This window comes from Lampetra fluviatilis, chromosome 30 (genome assembly GCF_964198595.1).
Source record: "Lampetra fluviatilis chromosome 30, kcLamFluv1.1, whole genome shotgun sequence".
NCBI lineage: Eukaryota > Metazoa > Chordata > Hyperoartia > Petromyzontiformes > Petromyzontidae > Lampetra > Lampetra fluviatilis.
Window position 1 is genome coordinate 4,075,056 of NC_136304.1, and position 23,370 is coordinate 4,098,425.

Consider the following 23,370-nt stretch of genomic DNA (forward strand, 5'->3'; position numbering starts at 1 on the left):
TTGTTGCTGCTCTCGTTCGCCCACGGCTCTCTTCGCTGTGCGAGCGCTCCGACACGCGGCGCGGCAACCCTCTCGATGTGGCCGGCATCGATGAACGCCGCAGGTCGTCACCGCAGACTCACGCCCGTTGTGATTGCCACCCTCTTCCGTTCGCGTTCTTACTTTGAGCAACGGCAGTCGGCCCGATATGCCCTCGGTGTTTCTCTTGTAAGCAAACTTGTAGTTGTGCGACGATCCGTCTAAAAGCAATCTGCCCCAGGGGATTTGTGTATTTAACGTTGAGCGATGTTTGCGCAATCTTCACAATTGCTCACGTGACACCGTGGTTTTTGTGCTGATTATTGTTTGCTTCATCCGCTGTACTTGAATGAATTTGTTTTCCATTTCGTCATTTCTGGTGCACCCCAGGTCACTCGACACTAAACCGGCTTCTCAAATGTAGCGTGTTCATGGTTTCAACCTGGTTACCAATGTCTGCATAAATAATAAGTCGTAATACAATTTTTCTCTTTTTTTCCCTTCAAGTAAATCTCAGCTATGAGAATGTAAACAATGTAATGGGCGCTGCCGTAGCGAGATGTTAACTACCTCGCCTGATATGCAGGAGGTCGTGGATTCGATCCCGACCCTGACGCCTGCTGCTGTATATTTGGAGTTTGCGTGTCTCTCTCTCCCCGTGGTCGTGTGGGTTTTTCTCCACGTCCTCCGATGTTTCCCTCTGCATTTAGAAGCATGCGTTTAGAGTATTCGGCTGCTATAAATGTCCACATGATAAGCTACTTCGTTGAGCTATCATTTGTATGAACGTACGTATGTTGAACTTCTTTCGCACTGTACGTAGCCAACCATTGCTAATCAATGGGCCTTACCTGGTAAAATAAAAAAAAATAGTTTAATGTCATATTCTTGGTTCTTTCGGTAAAGTCACGTAGAAGGGATATAATAAAATAATCTAAATATTAAAAAAAAAAGCTCACGACGTTTTGATTGCAACACAAGCAATCATCATCAGATGTGAAATCCACAGCAACCTCCTCGCATCCCAACCAAAATTTTCTTGCTGTGGATTTCACACCTGATGATGATTGCTTGTGTTGCAGTCGAAACGTCGTGATAATTTTTTTTATATTATTTTATTATTTCCCTTTTACGTGACTTTACCGAAAGAACTAAGAATATGAATCCCTGCAGTCACGGAAGCTTTAAATCAAAATTTAGTTTAATGTCAGTTGCTAATTGGCGAACGCGTTAAGTCGTGAGTAGATGGTCCTATCTCGTTCAGCGATTACAAAGTTAAAATCCATCGCATGAGTCATTCCTTTTTCGTTTCGTCCAGCGTAGCTCTTCTGCGAGCAATGCAGCGTACAGGCATCATCGATTGACGAATTGCCGTGCATATGATTTGCTCTCATCATGAGAGATAATTTCTGCAGATGTAGAAGCACTGCGCACGAGTGCTGTATTTTTTTTGGGCCGCACCCATTTAATGGGGCACTTTGTTCTGTTTGTTTACGGTAAAACGAGAAGCCCATGCCCTTAAACAAAAATGAAGAATTCGAATATTGCGCACACAACAAAAAGCCATTACAATGACGAATGCGGTGCACACGAGACGCTAAATCCTCGTCTATTTTTAGCCACACCTACTGTCTCGTGACGTTCATTTATTACAGTAATTTATTTTTTTCACAGATCCACTCTCCCCACGCGCTAAAGCACAACCGATAGTCCGTGGAGACAGCTTCTTCTCTCCCTCCTCTCCTCCTCCTCCTGCTGCTCCTTCACTCCCTCCGTCCCTCCTCCACCCTCCTCCCCTCCCCCCTCTATCTGCTCCTCCTCCCATCCATCCCTCTCATCATTCTCCTCCTCTCTCGCCTCATCATCCGTCTCCCACGTCCTCCTCTTCCTCTCCTTCCCTGCTCCACCCCAACCTCCTCGCATCCCAACCCCCTTGCCCCCCCGTGCGTCTGCCGTTCGCTCGCCCACGGTGTGACGCAGGGTGACTCTGAACCATGGATAGCTAGCATGGGCCCCACACGGTTTTTTAAGATTGAGGAGGGCTTTTAACAACATCGAGGAGAAATGCGATTTAATTCCATATCGATGCTCTGATTTTACGATGTTCATTATAAGACAATGATATATACCGATATATAAAACCGCAAACGCGTCGCTGTGGAGAACATAGCGTGAAGTGTTACGGATAGTTTCAACGAACTCGTTTCGCAATATCTATCGGGGACTGCGTCATTGCCTATAAACAGTTGTCAGTTCGTCAGCATTGGTTGCAGCAAGCCTGACTTCTGATGAGACACTGCATGTCGAAACTGGTGCAGAGGCGTTTGATGTTGAACAAATGTTGCTGATATTTAACTAAACTATAAACTTAACTTTTTTTTTTTGAGCAGGTAAGGCCCACTGAGCTATATCTACATCTTTTTCAGAAGCGACTTGGCCACAAATGATAGCTCGACGAAGAGTGGCTTATCACGTGACAATTTATAACAGATAAATAATCTAAGCTCTTTGCATATGGAAATGTGAATTTTACCACAACTCAATCTATCGGTGCCAAGGTGAGTCTACGGGTGTTCATGCAAGTCGATCAATCTCCGTTAGTCTGCGTGGAAAATCTTGTCTCCATGCAACTCCATGGATCTCTATGCATGCCAATACGGGTCTCTAAGTCTACGGCTCTCTATGCATGTCTATGAGTCTCTAAGTCTACGGGTCTCTATGCAAGTCATTGGTGCTGTGGCCGAGACGACCGACTCGCTACACTTGGGAACCCCGTTTAATCAAAGGCAACTGCCGCTCGGATTTTAATGCAGCGTCTCAGCGGGTCCCTGCCCGGCACGTGGCCGCCTCCTCCTCCTCCTCCGCCGCGTCTCCCCGTCACAGCTTCACTTTCTCCGCGCTCGCCGGCTCATTTATGCCGGCCTCGCGTAGCGGCACCATGGTGCTTCGCCCGCCTCTTGCTGCCACGCGATCACCTCGATTGGGGGGGTAGTGGGGTGGTTGCAATAAAAAAAACACGACGCCGTACGGCTCCCGCAGCAGCAATGCTCGACTCGATTCCGCGCACGCGTCTAATCGGATTAGAGCGTCTCCTAACGGAGGGCGTGTTGCTCCTTTGAATTGTGTCACCCCCCCCCCCCCCCCCGTTTTCACTTAGAAACTTTCGTGGTTCCCGTCCCCGTGTCTCCCCCCCCCCGCGCGCAAGGACTTTCCAGAAGCGTTGCTTAATGCGTGCGTTGGCATCTTCCCCCCTCCCCTCCCTCCCCCCTTAGTGCCTGAAACTCTTGCCTCTGAGCTTTCTTGCCCGTATCGAGGCTTCTTTAACAGTGGCGTCTCAAGGGGGTACGGAGCCTTGCAATCACCGAACCGACGCGCTTTACAACGTCCTATGTGTGTTCGTGGTTGTATGTGTGTGTGTCTGCGAGCGAACCCAGGGTCAAATGCTGCATACAGATAATGTGCTCAACAGCACGCTATATTAGATGCTCCCAAATCGCGCTGTCTCCCTGTCCCTCTACCTTTCTGTCTCCTGATCTCCACGGCTGTCTGTCTCCCCATCGATCTCCCCATCGATCGCTCTTCTTATCCCGACCTCCGCATCTCATTATCTCCCACGTATTTCCATCTCCCCGTCATCTCCCGAATCTCCCCGTCTCTTCGTCTCCCCCCCCCCCCCCACGTCGCCCATCGTCTCCCCGTCCCCTCCCATCTTCCCGTCACAACTCCGTGTCTCTCCACCTCATTCCCCCATTGTCTACCGCGATCATCATCATCATCTCCCTCCCCCACCCATCCAAACCTCCCGCTTCCTCACCCTCTCCTGCCACCCCTCCACCCATATACCCCCCCCCACCCACCCAGGCCTGTCTCTCCACCTCTCCCATTCCCCCATCGTCTCCCGCGATCATCATCATCTCCCCCATCCAAATGTACGATCCTCCCACATCCTTACCCCCCACCTACCAACCTGCAACCCCCGCCCCTCCCGGCCCCCTCCCCCCCCCCAGGGCTCTCCGTACGCAGCGTGTGCTGGAGGAGCGACCGCATCGCCGTGGGCACGCAGGACAGCGAGATCCTGGAGGTGGCGGTGCGCGAGCGCGACTCGCCGCTGCTCGTCATGCAGGGCCACTGCGAGGGGGAGCTCTGGGCCCTCGCCGTGCACCCCGCCAAGCCGCTCGCCGTCACGGGCAGTGACGACCGCTCCGTCAGGCACGGACCCTGCTGACCCCCCCCCTTCTCTCCACACACCCCCCGCGCTCCTCACCCCCCACCCCAGGACTCCCCCCCCACCCCCCCACCGCTTCCTCACCAGCCTCTAGCCCACTCCGCTCTTCGTCAACGAATCAAGCAAGGAGTTTGACTGGTGATGCAGAGCCGGATTATGACATGCTGGGGCCCTAAGCTATGTCAAGCTTAAGAGGTTCTGTCGTATTATTTTTTCAAAATGTGTATTATTGGAACAGAAAGGGCAATGGAAATATAAATATGAAAGCTTTGTAATTGCATATTTTGTTGAAACTGAAACCATTTTAATTTTGCTAGGTAAGGCCCACTGAACTCTTTTTTTAGAAATCACCTGGCCACAAATGACATCTCAACTAAGTGGCTTATCACGTGGACACTCATAGCGGCAAAATATTTACGGTTAATTATTTAATTTATTTGTCTAAATATGGAGGTAAAAACCATCACACGGTGGCCTCCCTATAACCCCCCCACCCCTACCCACCCACCCAGGCTATGGAGCCTTGCCGACCACGCGCTCATCGCTCGCTGCAACATGGAGGAGGCGGTGAGGTCGGCGGCGTTCAGCCCCGACGGCACGCAGCTGGCGCTCGGCATGAAGGACGGATCCTTCACCGTGCTCAGAGTCAGGTGAGAGCGCGCCCCCCCCCTCACCCCCCCCCCCCCGATGGTTACCTGCCCCCCCCCCCCTCGGCCCCCACCGACGGTGCCACCTCAAAGGAGCTGCGGGAAGTGGCTCCGAAAGGGATCGAGCTACCGACGGGGATACATTAACACTAAACTATTTCAATTGTAATCTTTTTTTTTATTTTACCAGGTAAGGCCCACTGAGCTATGCAGATATTTTTCTGAAGTTAACGTGGCCACAAATGATAGCTCAATAAAGTGGATTATTAAGTGGAAATTTAGAGCAGTAAAATACTCTAAATGTGTTGTTTCTAAATGTGGAGGGAAAAACCGGAGGACCCGAGAAAAATCCACGCGACCACGGGGAGAACATGCAAACTGCAAATATCCAGGCGTCAGGGTCGTGATTGAACCTACGACCTCCTGTATACCAGGCGAGGTAGTTAACATTTTGCCACCGCGATTCCATTCACGATCTCGCGGCCCTGCCTCCGGCAAGACCTGCCCACATTTACTTAGCCACGCCCACCCAACCACTATCACTACTCACAGCGAATTGCCTTGCTCCTCCTGATCCGGGCCCTACCGACTGCTCATAGGCCCCACCCACTGCTCATGTAGCTCCACCCACTTCTCGAGTCGCCCCGCCCACTGCTCAGGTTGCCCCGCCCCCTACTCAGGGTAGCTCTGCCCTTTGCCCGCATCATGAGTTCAGTAAGAGGCCAGAGATTGGGAACCAAATGCTGATTTTCACAAATCCTTCGCAACGACCGTGGCAGGCTTCTGAAAACACGGGTGTTGTCCCAGCTAAACCGAAACGTTTGATAGCCTCATTTAAAAGGACGTATGCAAGGTTGCCACATTGACATAATGGGTGAGCATGGCAAGGCTTTCATCCAGCAGTGGATCTTTACAGACCAGTGAAATCCTAAGAGTGACATTTTTTTTTATTTACCCAGGAAAGCATCACCCGAGTGTTTTTTCACCAATCAGGTCCTGTGCTGTGGAGGTTTGGCTATGTTCATCCGGAGTGTTTTACAGTGTCAATTCCACAAGCCAGGGACAGCCCTCTTCATTGGTAAGCTGCTGAGGGGACAGCCCTCTTCATTGTTAAGCTGCTGAGGGCCCAGGCTGCCTCACGGCCAAATCTTTCATTGGTTTCTCATTCATTTAGTTATTCATAAATATATCATCCATCACATTAACTAGCAACGCATCGATACATGGGCATTTACTGCCCTTTGTCAATCTCACCGCTGGATCAGGGGCCTCCACATGTCACGTGCATTTTGGGGCTTATCTGACGATACTTCACTACGCTGGTCATTTTGAGTGAAGGCGGAGAGTGTCCATGTTGGAGCACAGTGAAGTACAATTTTGAACATTTCCTGAACTGCCCGCTGCAGACAACGTATTTCCGCAACAGCCTGCGACTCCTGATCTGTGCATGGTGGTCGCCCAACAACACGCGATCCAGGCTTCAACTTGGCTTCCAAGAGTCGGCTATATTGGGCACAATCCAGGTGATTTGGTAATTAAATAATGCCCTAAGTTTACTCGTCTTTATTTTTCCAGGAGAGCCTCACTGAGGCTTGACACATTTTTCAAGAGGTCCCTGCATTGGAATGTTCAGCCAAATTTATTAACCCTTTTCCGTTCCTAGACATCTGCAAGTTGCAGGGTGGGTTCCTATTCGCCGCTGAATCTCGGTAACACGTAAGCGGTTCAGCGTTAATTTTATTTGGAGAGGCGTAGCGCCGCTATTTTTAAGACCTTGTACTCACTGCAGAGAACTGTAGCAACGCGACCACACTTTACGAAGCTGGTGCCAAACTATGCCACACGCCTTCCCGCACGCCCTTGTGGGAGCCTCGGTACCCATCAAGTTATTTTATTTTAAGTATTTTTCGTTCACTGAAGAAAAACTTATGACGTACACACACGTCATCGGAACGGGGAAGGGTTAATGAGCGTTTGGCTTCGTGTGGGAAGAATTTTGGGAATCTGGAGAAAATTCACCATGGATATGAAGGGGTAATTCTCAAAGCTCCATGCAGAGACATTCAATAATCTATTGCTATACTGCCATGTCCTTACCATCTTGCCTGGTAAGTGTCTCTAAGGTGACAGCCGTTCTCTGCATTAAGTATTCCTTCAACACAGTACTGTTGCACGCTGCATTTAAGTGCAGCCCCATTTGCAAGACCCAAGTTATTGTGATGAGGAAAGAGAAACTGCCCTTCTGTAAATTATCGGGCGTGTGGGAATTCACAAACGCTGCAAAACGGATCGCTTAGGTGTTTGTGTGAGGATCTCGCGCGCCACCAAATTGAAACCGAATTCAATTTATAAACCTCGGCACAATCCGTGCACCCAACCCATCTGTCCTAAAATGCTGTCCATCAATCTCTCATTCCCCACCCGCCTATACCATCACCTTCAAGAGCCTCCCTCCCTCCATCTCCCTCCCTCCCACCCTGCCTGCCCACACCCCCACCACAGCTCTTACACGCCGCGTAGATAACGCAGAAGACGAACACGCAGCAAAGTGTGCTTTGTCGTAGGACGGTGGAAGAGGAGGCCAAGAGGATTCGCTCTGGAGGAATTCTCTCGAGCTCTCGCTTCAGGGAGGCAGGCGTTGGGGGGGGGGGGCGCATTAGGGAGGCGGGGGTTAGGGGGGCTTTAGGGAGGCGGGGGTTAAGGGGGCTTTAGGGAGGCAAGGGTTGCGGGGGGGGGGGGTTTCTTTTGGCAGCAGTTGAGGGGCGCTGTCCTTACCGCACGCGCCACCGATGGTAGAACACCGCTCAGCCATCACGCTTCACCATTGCGCCACTCGGTATAACCTTGCGCCAACCGGTGAGGCTCTCGCGACGTCACCACTTATTTTCGTTGTTTCTTTTTCTCTCCCCCCATCCCAACACCCCCCGCCCTCCCGCCCGCCTCAACGGCTCTCGAAACAATTTTTCAAAACTCGGGACGCGAGCAGCAGAACTAATTTCGCTCTCAAGATTGAGAGATTTATTTCCACGTCATTAAACACAAACTCGCTACCCCCCCCTCCGCCCCCCCCCCGTCCCTGCTTCTCCCCACCTCACAAAACCCGACTCGGCACTCTCGGCCGCGCCATTAACTCTTCTTCCATCGGGGAACGAGCAGCTGAGAGCAGTAGGGATGGGAGAGTGGGTTGGGGGGTGGTGATGAGATGGGAGAGTGGGTTAGGTGGGGGCTGGGTGGGGATGGGAGAGTGGGTTGGGGGGTGGGGATGGGAGAGTGGGTTAGGGGGGGGCTGGGTGGGGATGGGAGAGTGGGTTGGGGGGTGGGGATGGGAGTGTGGGTTGGGGGGTGGGGATGGGAGAGTGGGTTAGGGGGGGCTGGGTGGGGATAGGAGAGTGGGTTAGGGGGGGGGGCTGGGTGAGGATGGGAGAGTGGGTTAGGGGGGGGGGCTGGGTGGGGATGGGAGAGTGGATTGGGGGGTGGGGATAGGAGAGTGGGTTAGGGGGGGGGGGGTCTGGTTGGGGATGGGAGAGCACGAGACGGTGGAAGATGAATGTAAGTTTCTCTCCCCAACCTCTCGTCCTCTCTGTCTTCCCGATGTGCCGAGGAGCGTGAGTCATGGAGCTTCTCTCCGACGCCCGCGACGCTTCATCACTGCTCGAGCAACATACGCGAGCTTGCCCTGCCGTGCTTCCCACTCAGTGTGTGCCCAACATTTGCTGGCGGCACATACGCGCGCTTATTTCCTGGGATATTATAACGGAACGACCGCCAAATCTCTCGCCATTCATTGAAATTCGATTCAAGGATCGGTTCTTCTTTTGAAATGTTGCAGTTATTGTAGCGGCCCCTATTAGCTGGCGGGGGTCAACGTTAACCTTATATGAATTAATAAAAAGGGCAATGATTGTTACACACGTGAGTGCAGAGGTGCGTTGATCGATTGAGAGCCACCGATAAACCACAACACCTTGCTGACCTCGTCAAGGAGCCTACAACCATCATCACCTGAACTCCGGTTATCCCTGCAGGAGCAGCAGCAGCTGTTGGCTGGCCATTAGACAAAGACGGTCACCACACTGCGCGCTTTCAGATGCGCTACCGCGTCCGTCTGGAACGCTCTTCCTTCCGATATTAGGAAGCGACTAGAGCTATGCACTTTAAAATAATCTAGATTGTAACTGCTTTTTGTGTTTAGTTTATTGTCCGGGAATCAAACTCGGTTCACGCGGTTTTACAGCACAGGGTAATGTTAACTACTGCACCACCACCTCCACCCATTATTTGAGTTGGCCGTACGTAGATTTATATCACAGAATAAAAACAAGCAAGTGGGTTTCTGCATCACAGTAACACCAGCTGTGTGAATCACCTCCAGGTGAATACACAAAAACCAACCTACATTTGAATGCATGCTTAGAGATATCGTGAGTCATAAACGGCATTGTATTTTTTTTATTTCGAGGCCGGCGTGAGGTGCATTTCTACATCTGCGGATCGTGAGAGACGGGTGGACAGCTTGGGAAAGCCTTCATCCAGCAGTGGATTGACCAAGGCCCACTTTGTTGATGATGAAGATGATAATTACTCCAAGAATGTGACCTCAGAATCACCTTTTTTCTTACGTCTGTCTGCGGTTTGGGTTCCACGGGCGGTGCAGAGCTCGTGCCAGAGAACGCTGTCGCGATAGCCAGATGAAGCTCTCAGTTTAACGCGTGTGCTTTCGCGACCAATTTTATCCATAATAACCTTTTTTTTTGCGTGGTTTAATCACGAGCAAAACGTCGCCTTCGAATTGTAAATGTTTTACTCTCCAACACACCGGCGTGTTGAAGTGGTCCCCAATTGCCACGTTCTGTTCACGCGACAAACCTCACTAATTGGCTGCGTCGGGTGGTGGCAGGGTTTAACGACACATTTGCATTTACACGATCTAACCCAAGAACGCAACCTTTATTATAGATGGAGCTATGTCAGGCAAAGGTGACGCGGGGGTGGTGGGGGGGGGGCGGTCCAGAGAGGGGTGGCGGCTATAGAGGGGGGCGGCAGTTGTGGGCATGAATGATGGAGTCACGGTGCAATCGCTTTAACAACGAGCATACTGCCCGAAGCTCCGAAGCCATTACTGACGGCTCATCCCGCTATTAATTCACGAGAGGAGACAACGCGATGCAATGCTCCCGCTAGCGCAACCGCGTCTGGCCTCGTGCCTTTCAGACGCGCAAAATTGAATCACGTCCCCCTCTATTCCCAGCCCTGCAATTTTTTGCCCGTTGTTAAGAGCGAATGAGATGAAGATTTCAGACGTGCGACGAGGGGTGGGGGGGGGGGCGCGTGCCGCCCGCTCGTCGCTAATCGGCCGCGTTCGGTGCGGTATTTTTTTTCTGAATGCGTTTTCAATGAATTCGGCTCCTGTGGCGTAATTAGCAAGTGGGGGGGGGGGTCCCTCCGTTTTTCGCCGGCCCCTTGCGACGCTGGAGAACTGGCGACTGAACACGCAAAAAAAAATGATCTAAAAAAAAAACAAGGAGCCTTGCGGAGATTGCTAAGTATTAAACATTGTGACAGGCCCCACAAGACCACATATGTCTGCTTCGAAGCAGGGCAATAGAATATATTTCTTTGGAAATTACATTCCGATTGTGCGAGACGGAGAGAGTGCACGAGCGGTGTGGTTGTCGGTTTTTCAGGAGCGGTGGCATAGTGGTTCGCATCGCTGCGTTACGAACCCGGCGATCCCGGGTTCGATTCCTGCGCACGGTCGACACCAGTGACGGTTATCTGAACCGGTCCCGGGCCTCCCCTAGGTCGACTCAGCTTCAAATGAGTACCTGGTGGGGTGTGTAGTAAACATCGTTACTAGGGAGACAAAGGCGGCCGGGCGTGGTGGTGGCCACTCACCCCCTCGTGTGCCGAGCTTGCCTTCAAAGGTGCTCGCTAAGAGCACTTGCCCCTACAGTCTGCAACAGGCTATAGGGGGAGGGTCTTTGTTCGTAGATCTGTGTGGGGGGGAGAGCTGTGGCATGATGAGAGCACTGTCATATGAACCCGGCGACCTGGCTTCTATTCTCTGCCGAGGCTAATATCAGAGGCAGTTTTCCAAATTGGTCCGGGCCTCCCAGGAATCACAGCTGATGTCTTGCTCAAGTTCGGATGGAGTCGGTGCACGTCTTCCCTGTACAGCCTTGAGCCAGTGGTGACAATTCCACATTCCTGGGGCAAGTCTCTCCATAGGGTAGCCGCTGTTGACTTACCTCCAAAGCGTTACCCATTCTATCAACACCCAACCGGGAATTGAATTCGCAACCTTCCGATTGCGAGCCGCTCGCTCGTACTGCTGAGCAACCTGTCTGGATGACCCCCAGGTCGACCTGGCCTTAGTTTAGTACCTGGCGCAGTGTGTACCCATCAGTACTAGGGAGACAAAAGCGGTCGGGCGTGGTGCTGGTCACACAACCCCCTCGTGCGCCGCGCCGGCCTTCATAGTTGCCGCTCGTAGCACTTGCCCCAACAGTTTGTACGGCTGTTCGTGGGGGGTTTTTTAGTCTTTATATTTCTGTGTATTTCTTTTCGTACCTTTTTCTTTAAAAATATGTACGCATTGGAGCGCAAACTGATGCTTTTTGCGAACCCGGCCAAGAGATATTAAGCATTTAGCCATTCGTTTACACGTATTTCTGCACTTGTGCATGGCAATACGTTCAAGAACTGAATGCCAATGTTTAGGTCTGCTGGTCACGACGAGAGGGTATCCTCCGGTTTTTGTTACTGCTCTGTTGCTAAACTACATTTGTTTTATGTTACCAGGTAAGGCCCACTGAGCTATGTGGCTCTTTTGCAGAAGCGACCTGGACACAAATGACAGCTTTAACGAAGTGGCTTTTCACGTGGACACTTATAGCAGCCAAATACTCTAAACGCGTGATTCTAAACGTGGAGGTATAAACTGAGGCACTTGTGAAAAATCCACACGGCCACGGGGAGAGAGAAACCACTAACTCCAAATATACAGCCGTCAGTCGAGATCGAGCCCATGACCTCCTGTATACTAGGCGAGGTAGTTAACATTTCGCCCCCAACTGAAGGAGCGCAGACTACAGGTGTGTACTCTGTGGGATGCATGGCCACAGTTGCACAACCGTGTCGTGTCTTTACTTTTCCAATTAAAAATAGCCAATTGGGATGGGACGTAATGCTTATGCTGTGGGTGGGGCACGGGTCCCTGACGTGAACATATGGACTCACACACGCAAGCAAAGCACGCACATCCAGCTTCGAGCCAAATTCCAAGAAATCGTCTTGGAGATAATGCGAAGCCCGAGAAAGCGATTGTGGAACAGGTGTGGTAATTATATTTGTGTGGGGTTATGTGGAGTTGAATTAACCGACAGTTTTTCTCCTGTTGCCAATTTCAGTCATGTCCTTGAGCAAATTGCATCATCCGTACAATGATCAGCCACGATCAATCTGCCTCTGGATGATTGGAGCGGTGGTGCAGTGGTTCGTGCAACGCGCGAAAAATATAGAAACCTGAGTTTGATTCCTGGACATAGCTAAAGTCAGGTGGCAAGTGGTATCTGAACCGGTCCTGGGCTTCCCTATTTAACCAACCTGAACTTAACCAGCGTGGTGAAGTATAGCTAAACTAACTGACATGGCGTCGGGAGGCCTTCATCCAGCAGAGACTGCTCAGAGACTCAACACTGCCCCGTAGACTCAACAATGCGCATAGACTCAACACTGCCCCATAGACTCAACAATGCGCATAGACTCAACACTGCCCCGTAGACTCAACTCTGCCCATATACTCAATACAGCCCCATATACTCAACACTGCCCCATAGACTCAACACTGCCCATAGACTCAACACTGCCCCATAGACTCAACACTTCCCCATAGACTCAACACTTCCCCATAGGCTCAACACTGCCCCATATACTCAACACTGCCCATAGACTCAACACTGCCCCGTAGACTCAACACTGCCCCGTAGACTCAACACTGCCCATAGACTCAACACTGCCCCATAGACTCAACACTTCCCCATAGACTCAACACTTCCCCATAGACTCAACACTGCCCCATAGACTCAACACTTCCCCATAGACTCAACACTTCCCCATAGACTCAACACTGCCCCATAGACTCAACACTGCCCATAGACTCAACACTGCCCCATAGACTCAACACTTCCCCATAGACTCAACACTGCCCATAGACTCAACACTGCCCCATAGACTCAACACTTACCCATAGACTCAACACTGCCCATAGACTCAACACTTCCCCATAGACTCAACACTTCCCCATAGACTCAACACTGCCCATAGACTCAACACTGCCCCATAGACTCAACACTTCCCCATAGACTCAACACTGCCCATAGACTCAACACTGCCCCATAGACTCAACACTTCCCCATAGACTCAACACTGCCCATAGACTCAACACTGCCCATAGACTCAACACTGCCCCATAGACTCAACACTTCCCCATAGACTCAACACTTCCCCATAGGCTCAACACTGCCCCATATACTCAACACTGCCCATAGACTCAACACTGCCCCGTAGACTCAACACTGCCCCGTAGACTCAACACTGCCCATATACATTAAGCAGTCCCCGTCAACCTCCTTTCGCTACGTTTTAAAGCCTCGCCTCTTCTCCATTGCCCATTCTCTTCCCTGCCCTGTTGTGACCCCCCACGTGGCCTCTGTTACGGTCACTCATTCCTCGGCCCTTGCACTGCCCCTGCCATCTAATCCATTCTATTTTTTTTTGTCATCGCTCTGAAACTATGTTACAGAGCGCCTTGAGATAAGGCGCTCCCTCGTATGAATACGAATCAAGATAAATGTTTTGAGACGCGGCGATTCGTCGCCCCATCTCTGTTTTATACACGAGGATGCCCCGCACCGAGCCTCAATTCCTTTCCGAGATACCAGTGCCACCAGCTGCGCGCCTAGGCCTGCTCGGCTTGTGCCCTGCGCGGTGGCGAATTCTAAATCTCGCCCCGTGTGTTGGTGTGGGGAGGGGTGGCCACGGAACAATAAAAAACAACGAAACGTCAATGTGTACGAAGCGACGCGTCGCGGTTTGCGTGCGTGCGTTCATCTGGGCGGGCGGCAACGGCTGGACATTGACACGAAACGTGGTGGGCCCTGCCTGCTTGCTTGCTTGCGTATTTTCTAATTTTTTTTAGTCTTTGCGCGAGCCAAATTAACGCGGCTTACGATCGCATCGACGCTCCTGCGGCAATGCCGTTTTGGACGGCACGTTATCCACGCGCATGTTGTCCGTGTGCGGTTATTCATTTATATTCCCTTTGTTTTTTTATCGACGCAATTTACCCCACCGCCCCCACCGTTCCCCCCTCCCGCCCACCCCATTCCCCCATCCATCCGTCCGTGTTTTTCTTTTTATAAACCGCTGATGCGGCATGAAGGCCATCAAAAGCCTAAAAGCCACTCCACGGCACGCGGCGACTGGTCTGTAATTGCCGACCGGGGGAGGGGGGGGGGCGCTGGTCGCCCCTGAGTGGTTGTTGACTCTCCTCGTATCGACGACGACGACGCCGCTTCCTTCAGAACGAAAGGGCTCGCGGGGCGGCTCCCGCGAAGTGTCCTCATGACCGACAACCTCACCACCCACCCGCTCTCACCACACCCACCCTCACCACACCCAAGACACCCGCCCTCATCACACCCGCCCTCACCACAACCACCCTCACCAGACCCACCCTCACCACACCCGCCCTCACCACACCCGCCCTCACCAGACCCACCCTCACCACAACCACCCTCACCAGACCCACCCTCACCACACCCTCCCTCACCACAACCACCCTCACCACACCCGCCCTCACCACACCCTCCCTCACCACAACCACCCTCACCACACCCGCCCTCACCACACCCACCCTCACCACACCCTCCCTCACCACAACCACCCTCACCACACCCGCCCTCACCACACCCACCCTCACCACACCCTCCCTCACCACAACCACCCTCACCACACCCACCCTCACCAGACCCACCCTCATCAGACCCACCCTCACCACACCCTCCCTCACCACAACCACCCTCACCACACCCACCCTCACCACACCCGCACTCACCACACCCGCCCGGCAATTTTCCACCCCCGAGTTCCGTCCGCCGCGAGCGGCCGTCGCTGGTGGGAAAAACAAAAACCCGGCGGGTGGAGTTGGCGCGGGGTGGGGGAGGTGAGGGGGTGGGGGGAGGTGCGGGAGGTGGGGGGAGTGGGGGAGGTGGGGGGTGGAGGGGGTGGAGGAGGTGGGGGGGGGTGCGGGAGGTGGGGGAGGTGGGTGGGGTGGGAGGGAGGTGGGAGGGAGGTGGGGGGGACCTTCGGAGCGCTCGACCCCAGGGCGCCGCACCTCTTCCACCACCCCGCCCACGACACGCGTGCGCTCTCTCGCCGCCGATTGATTTCCACTGCGCGCCTTCAGCGGCCGCTCCGCTCTGCTCGGCTTGGCCGTTGCCCCTCAGCTTCACGCGCGCGCGAGCTGCGGGGAGCGGTAGCTGGGTCGGTTAGCGCTGCGCTACGAACCCGGGGACCCGAGTTCGATTGCCCGCTCACGGCCAACGCCCTTGACGATTTTCTAAACCGGTCCTGGGCCTCCCCTAGGTCGACTCGGCCTCGAGCGGTGTGTAAACATCGCCGCTCGGGACACAAAGGGGTCCCGGGCGTGGAGCTGGCCACCCGCCCCCTCGTGCTCCTTGGCGGCCTTAATGGCCAGTGAGGGCTATAGGGGGCGACCTGTCTGTCGTTGGTATGGAAAACGCGTGGGGAGTGCTGACGTATCGGTCAGCGCCGCCGCGCTATGAGCCCGGTGACCTGGGTTTCATTCCCCTCTGCCAAGGGCAACATCAGCGACGCATATCAGAATCGCTTCCTGGGGCCTCCCCTATGTCGGTTCGACCTGAAGTGACTACTTGGTGCGGTTTGTCAAGCCGAGCGCAGGTGCACCGTTAAGGGCCTCCAAAGGCTGCTCGACAAAAGCAGCACTTGCTCCCGCAAATCCGTAACCCTGTATTGGGATCTCTGCATGCGCCGTGAACTACATGGGACCTCGGCGGAGGCCTCGTGTTATGCCATCGGCCGTGCCCGTACAGTGCTCGCCGAGCTTGCATTGGCTTCCGGTTGCTGCCCGAATAAGTGATGAGATCGCACTCACTACACACAAAGTGCTTTCCACGAACGAGCCACAGTGCCTTGCTCATCTCGTCAAGGGGCACAAACCACCGTCACGCGCATTCCGGTCATCCTCGCAGCAGCGACTTTTGGCTGACCATCGAACAAAGACGGTCACCGCACCACCGCGCGCTTTCAATATGCGCTTCTGCGGCCGTCTGGAACGCTCTTCCTCCCGATATTAGGAAGCGACTGGAGCTATGCACGTTTAAATCATCTCGATTGAAAACTCATCTCTTCAGAACTGCTTTTTTGCGTGTAGTTTGTTGTCCTTCCGCCCGCACGGTGCGAAACAAGTTCAGCATACCGACATCGTCGGGACATGATCACTACCCGGCTCCCTGCTGGACGTCTGCTGGAAATAAAAAGAAAGAGCTTCATAGCTCATCGGATTCTTCTCTCCCCCCCCCCCCGCCCGCCCTACCAGGGACATGTCGGAGGTGGTGCACGTTCGCGAGCGCAAGGACCCGGTCCACGTGCTGCGCTTCTCACCCGACGGCGCGTACTTAGCCGCGGCGTCGGCGGAGGGCGGCGTGGACGTCTACTCGACGTCGCAGCGCTACAAGAAGGTCGGCGAGTGCTCGCCGGCACCCGCGGGTGAGGAGGCCGTGGCTCGGCACATGGGGAAGGAGCGGGCAGAGCGGACGAACACGTGCGCGGGAGAACGGCGGGCGAGTGAAAGGCATCGTGTTTGGCGGCGGGCGTGGACAGGACGCGTCGTGAGAAAGGCATCGGAGACTGGCAACGGATGCGGATCGAGCGTGCGGGAGTGAGGACGGATTATTGCGTCGCGAGACGCGCGAGAGACGACGACGGCTTGGGAAGGCCTTCATCCAGCAGTGGATAGACCGCGGCTGACGACGAGAACGGTTGTCACTCACAGCGCCCTCGTTGTGCAAATGTGGCCTTTTCTGCCCGTTCGAATAACGGAACGCTCGGAATACGGGCGACACAAAGGCCTCCTCCCTTCGATTTTCTCTTCAGCTCCACGAGGCGGACCAACGCCTCCATGGCAACAACTGCGTTCTTGTTCTTGGTTCTTTCGGTAAAGTCACGTAGAAGGGAAATAATAAAATAAAAATAAATAAATCTGAATTTATTATTCAATAATAAAATAAAAAAAATAAAACAGATTTTATTATTTTATTATTTCCCTTCTACATGACTTTACCGAAAGAACCAAGGAGATGAATCCCTGCAGTCACGGAAGCTTTAAATCGAAATTTCACTGCGTTCGTGTTCTCGCCGCAGGCGCCTGCTCGCTGCAGGGGGCCGTGGGGGCGTCCGGAGTTCCGCTCGACGGCGGGATGGCCCTGGGGCCAGCGGCCGTGACACCGGGCGCCGTGGTGGCGATAGGTCTCGGCGGGCCGGCTGTCGGTGGTGGTGGGGGCGGTGGTGGCGTTGGCAGCGGTGGTGGTGGTTTGGCTGTGCCGGGCGGCCCGGCTGTGGTGGTGCACATGGACTGGACGTTGGACGGCCGGTTCCTGCACACGAACGACACCAGCGGGCACCGCGCCGTCTTCAGGATGCCCTGTGAGTGGGCCATGCACCGCCGGGCATCAACAATCGATTGACGGTTCATCCTTAAGTGGGACATGCGCGTGGAGTTGTTTTGTGGTTGTGGGTGCTTTTATATTGTTTGTGTATTACTTTTGGTTTTTGGCTGTTTCGTGGGAATGAAAAAATAAGTAAATAGCTCTGGGTAAATAACGATGATGATGGTGATGATGATAAAATAACGACTGACAATGGCAATGTTTAATGCCCACCATCGTCAAGATTAGCTGGGACTCATCCCTGACTACCTCTCCCATCTCATCTCCCTCATCTCACTCTACTACGCTCTACGCACTCTCCTACCTCTCCCCTCTCATCCCGCTCCACTCCCCTCCACGCACTCTCCTACCTCTCCCCTCTCATCTCACTCTACTCCCCTCCACGCACTCTTCTACCTCTCCCCTCTCATCCCACTCCACTCCCCTCCACGCACTCTCCTGCCTCTCCCCTCTCATCTCACTCCACTCCTCTCCACGCACTCTCCTACCTCTCCCCTCTCATCTCACTCCACTCCTCTCCACGCACTCTCCTACCTCTCTCCTCTCATCTCACTCGACTCCCCTCCACGCACTCTCCTACCTCTCCCCTCTCATCTCCCTCCACTCCTCTCCACGCACTCTCCTACCTCTCCCCTCTCATCCCGCTCCACTCCTCTCCACGCACTCTCCTACCTCTCCCCTCTCATCTCACTCCACTCCCCTCCACGCACTCTCCTACCTCTCCCCTCTCATCTCCCTCCACTCCTCTCCACACACATTCCGCTCCAGGAACTAAGGCTTTCAATCGAAGGTCCTATTCATTCAACCATTGCTCAGTAGAATGTCACTAATTATCCTCCACTACCCCCAAGGTCTGGAACTCCATCCCCCCAATCGTCCCTGCTGTCCACTCCCTGCCCAGGTCCCAAACTAAACAACGTCCTTTGCCCTCTACCTACGGCTGACCACTTTTCAACGGCAAATCAATACCACCCGCACCCCCACTCCCCGCGTTACCGCCGTACGCATGTGTAGTACCGTTGAGGACGCGTGGACACCCGAGTAGAGGCACACGTATTTATTTCACAACAGTCACTGGGGACATACAGTACTGGAGGGGGTATCGGCCCCCTCACCCGGATAGCTGGGAACACACGGCTAGCTACCCCTAGCCTGCCTCCTAATCCTCCAAATACTGGGCTAGGGGAGGCTGTCTGGCCCGACACTGGTCAGTCGGGCTACGGTACCCGGAGTCCCAGAGTCCTGGCTCTGGTTCACGGGACCACGCCGCTGGCTCGGTCCTGCGCGGCCCTGACAAGGGCGGCGTCCCAGGGGAGTCCAGGGCTCTAGCTAGACGATCTTCGGTCTTCACTGGTTTAGCTTTAACATTCTGCCCCGAGCCCTCTGACACATCCCCCTTTATACTCAACCCCCGCTGAGGGGTGGGGCCCCGGGCTGCCTGGTGCGGACGTCGTTGAGAGCACCCCCCCCCCGTGCACTCACGTAGCCCCGCCCACTGTGTTTGTTTCCCATAAGCTGCCATGCATAACGGCTCTCTCTCTAACACCCCTACACATACAGCTCCTCCGTAACACCCCTACACATGCACGCTGCGTTGGCGTTTCGGTGACGTTCGCCCGTGTCCCGCGGCCGCAAGTCGGCAAGGTGCTGACGGAGAAGGAGGAGCTGGAGGTGAGCCCGTGGGTGTCCTGGACGTGCCCGTACGGCATCGAGGTGGCCGGGGTCCACCCCAAGTACGGCGGCGGTGGCGGCTCCGTTGGCGGTGGCTGCGGTGCGGGCACCAACGTGAGCACGCTGGACGCCAACATCGCCGGAGGGGTCCTCGGGGCGGGCGACGAACAGGGCCTCGTGCGGCTCTACCGCTTCCCCAGCTTCAAACGCGGTGCGGCGGTCACGCATGTCACACGCGTGTCACACGCATGTCACAAGCATGTCACACGCATGTCGCACGCGTGCGGCACGCGGGCGGCGCGGGCATGACACGGGCACGTGACATGGGCGCGTCACGGGCACGACACGTGCATACACACATGTCGCACGCATGATACAAGCATGCCGACCGTGGAATATATTGCAAGGCCCCCGCCGATGCCCATAGCATACGTCACACTCGAGTCACACGCCTGCAACACGCGTGTAGCGCGCACGTGACACACACGTGACACTGCGTGTGACATTGTACACGCGTGCAACACGTGATATACACGTCACGTACGCACGTGGCACATGCACGACACGCGTGTTTGACATTGCTCTTTCACTCTACATGTGACCGACTGCCTCCGTGTACGGAATCTCAGAATACGGCCACGTTTGTAGGTGTAAACATTGCGGTTTACATGTTTTGAAGCAAAAACATCCTAATTGTGTTGTGTTTATCCTATTCGTATATGTGTTGTACGTCATGGGTTCACGTGACCTCTCGCAGCCACTAGTGGCTGCTGCATTCACCGCAACGTCGCCACAACGTAAGCAACAACAAAAGATAATCGATTGTTGAGGCAACCGCGACCCTGAATGGGGATAATTCATCAAATGAGAGCGTAGGCCAAATGCTCCAAACGCCTCTCAGAGACAGACAATATTTCACACATTTACGCGTGTTATTTAAATAAAAAGTCTCAAACGACATTAGCGTAAATTTCGATTTAAAGCTTTCGTAACTGCAGGGATTCATCTTCTTGGTTCTTTCGGTAAAGTCACGTAGAAGGGAAGTAATAAAATAATAAAAATAAAACATTAAATTTCGATGAAAAGCTTTCGTGACTGCAGGGATTCATCTTCTTGGTTCTTTCGGTAAAGTCACGTAGAAGGGAAGTAATAAAATAATAAAAATAAAACAATAAAATAATTACATTTCGATTTAAAGCTTTCGTGACTGAAGGGATTCATCTTATTGGTTCTTTCGGTAAAGTCACGTAGAAGGGAAGTAATAAAATAATAAAAATAAAACATTAAATTTCGATGAAAAGCTTTCGTGACTGCAGGGATTCATCTTCTTGGCTCTTTCGGTAAAGTCACGTAGAAGGGAAGTAATAAAATAATAAAAATAAAACAATAAAATAATTACATTTCGATTTAAAGCTTTCGTGACTGCAGGGATTCATCTTCTTGGTTCTTTCGGTAAAGTCACGTAGAAGGGAAGTAATAAAATAATACAAATAAAACATATTAAATTTCGATGTAAAGCTTTCGTGACTGCAGGGATTCATCTTCTTGGTTCTTTCGGTAAAGTCACGTAGAAGGGAAGTAATAAAACAATAAAAATAAAACAATAAAATAATTACATTTCGATTTAAAGCTTTCGTGACTGCAGGGATTCATCTTCTTGGTTCTTTCGGTAAAGTCACATAGAAAGAAATTAATAAAATAATAAAAATAAAACATAATAAAATAATTATTTTATTATGTTTTATTTTTATTAAGTCACGTAGAAAGAAATTAATAAAATAAAAATAATTATAATAAAAATTTTTTATTATGTTTTATTTTTATTATTTTATTAATTTCTTTATACGTGACTTTACCGAAAGAACCAAGAAGACATTAACGTCGTTTGAGAATTGCTCCGCGTTGCTAATTATAATATCCTCGCAATGGGAGCAAATGACCTGTCGTGCGTAGCGCTTCCACCCGCGGCGTCAAGTGGCGACTCCGATGAAGAGACGAAGTGAGGGGGGGGGTGGAATAAAAACCGGCAGTGCCGCATTCCGCCAAGGACGCGGGGTGAGGAAGCGGCGCCTAACGTTTTCGCGACATGGGGACTGTGCGTCGTCGTCGTCGTCGTCGTCGTCATCATCATCACCGTCATGGTCGTCATCATCATCATCGTCATCATCATCATCATCGTCGTCGTCGGCATCATCATCATCGTCGTCATCATCATCATCATCATCGTCGTCGTCATCGTCATCGTCGTCATCATCATCATCGTCGTCATCATCACCATCATCGTCGTCATCATCATCATCGTCATCGTCGTCATCAGCATCGTCGTCGTCATCATCGTCGTCGTCAGCGTCGTCGTTACGCTTGTGTCATTACGCGGTCGAGGCTGCTGAACGGACATTATTTGCCACGTTGGGGGGTTTGCGAGCGTGCATCGTTGAGGAGGGGTTCATCGGGCGAGGGTGGAACCCCGGGGCGCCTCAGCCGGTCTCGGCCGGCAACTGTCCCGAAACGTCGATTCCGCAATATTTTTGGGAGCCAAGGCACATCGCAAACCCCCCCCACCCTCCCACGCCCTGACTGTGTGTCGGCGTCGTCGCGATGCTGCGGTGCTGAGCGAGTGCCGTGGTGTGACTTGTGTGTGATGATAATGTGTGTGCATGGCGTGTGTGTGATGCTGTGTGCGATGCTGCGTGGTGCAGTGGTGTGGTGCAGTGCTGTGGCGTGCACGATGATGTGTGGTCCTGTGCGGTGGTGCTGTGCGGTGCGCTGGTATGTGTGGTGCTGTGTGATGTGGTGGTGCATGTTGTGTTATGTGTGTGGTGCAGTGGTTCTGCGTGGCGCTGTGCTCTGTGGTGCGGTGGTGGCGTGCGGCAGCGTGGTAAATATTTGTTCGCGTTTCCCGTCCTCCTTGAATGACAGCACTGCACTCGAATTGAAAACTTCCTTGTCCTGAAGATGAACGCCGTCTGTGATCACAAGGGACGCACAGACGCCTGCGACCACAAATCACGTGACCGCACGCGTGACATCGGCGTTCCCGGAGCGAGAAATGAAACATCGCGTCGAGCTTTAGCATCGTCGGTGGGAAAACTTGAATCGAATCACGGAAATCCACATTCCGCTGCGCCCCAAAGGAGCCAATGATCATCACCTTGCGTCGTCACCCGCCGCGACGCTTCGATATGAAAAAAACGAAATCGGCCGTCGAACAAAAACAGGGGAGCGACAATGAAGAGCTTGCAACATTCGCAAAGCAGCGGAGGGCAGCGAGAGAGAGAGGCTCGTTGCCTAGAATCGCATCGAGACAGAAAGAGACAGAGAGAGGTGGGGGGGGGGGAGCGGACAAACACGTGGATCAGCAAAGGGAGCCACCACAAATCAGCGACGTCGTATTGACCGTTAATAAACGTAAGTGGGGCTTGAGTCGTTAGGAAGGATGATGGCGGGCGGTCGATAATGACGACGACGACGACGCGGGCGTGGCACGTGGCACGTGCTGCGTTGCTGGCGTGCAGAGCTCGACGTCGAATCGTGAGCACGTGACATCGCAGGGTGCCATCACGTGGTCATCCGCAGCTGGGCCCATTGCAATGCAATGCAGTTGTCGCAGCGTTGCAAACGATGTCTGCAGCGGGTGACCCTGCTGGTGACCCGCTAAGCAGGTCGGGACTAAGTCGTTTCGACTGATTTGCCGATGGGGTCAAGGTGACTGCGATGAACGAGGCTGGACCTGCACCCGAATGGCAATCTCTGCGGGTACCCGCGGGCGATCCGTGGGGAACCCGCTGGTACCAGCAGGTGGTCTGTGGGTAACCCGCTGGTACCAGCAGGTGATCTGTGGGTAACCCGCTGGTATCCGCGCTGATGCAGGATTCCTCATCGCGGCGTTCGGCAGCCAGACGGTCAGGTTGGTGCGACACTAAAAGAGGTGGCCGCACTGTAGTTGCGTTATCCCGCTGGAGTGGGGGGCGGGGGCAGGAGGTGGTAGGGTGGGGGGCAGTTCAGACTCTCTCAAGGGCCCTCGCTCGTAATTTCGCCC

General features: G+C 53.2%; 1 protein-coding gene across 4 annotated transcripts in view; it reads left to right on the plus strand.

The window, feature by feature from the left end:
* The window catches only part of LOC144943143 (echinoderm microtubule-associated protein-like 6), a 187,426-nt gene that overhangs the window by 89,158 nt on the left and 74,898 nt on the right, over positions 1-23,370 (plus strand). For all 4 annotated transcript variants that reach the window (XM_078870358.1, XM_078870355.1, XM_078870356.1 and 1 more), the window contains 5 exons: positions 4,026-4,227; positions 4,756-4,893; positions 16,532-16,701; positions 17,356-17,637; positions 19,297-19,542. In XM_078870358.1, the coding sequence (XP_078726484.1) occupies positions 4,026-4,227; positions 4,756-4,893; positions 16,532-16,701; positions 17,356-17,637; positions 19,297-19,542 (1,038 nt within the window). The remainder of the gene's footprint in view (positions 1-4,025; positions 4,228-4,755; positions 4,894-16,531; positions 16,702-17,355; positions 17,638-19,296; positions 19,543-23,370) is intronic.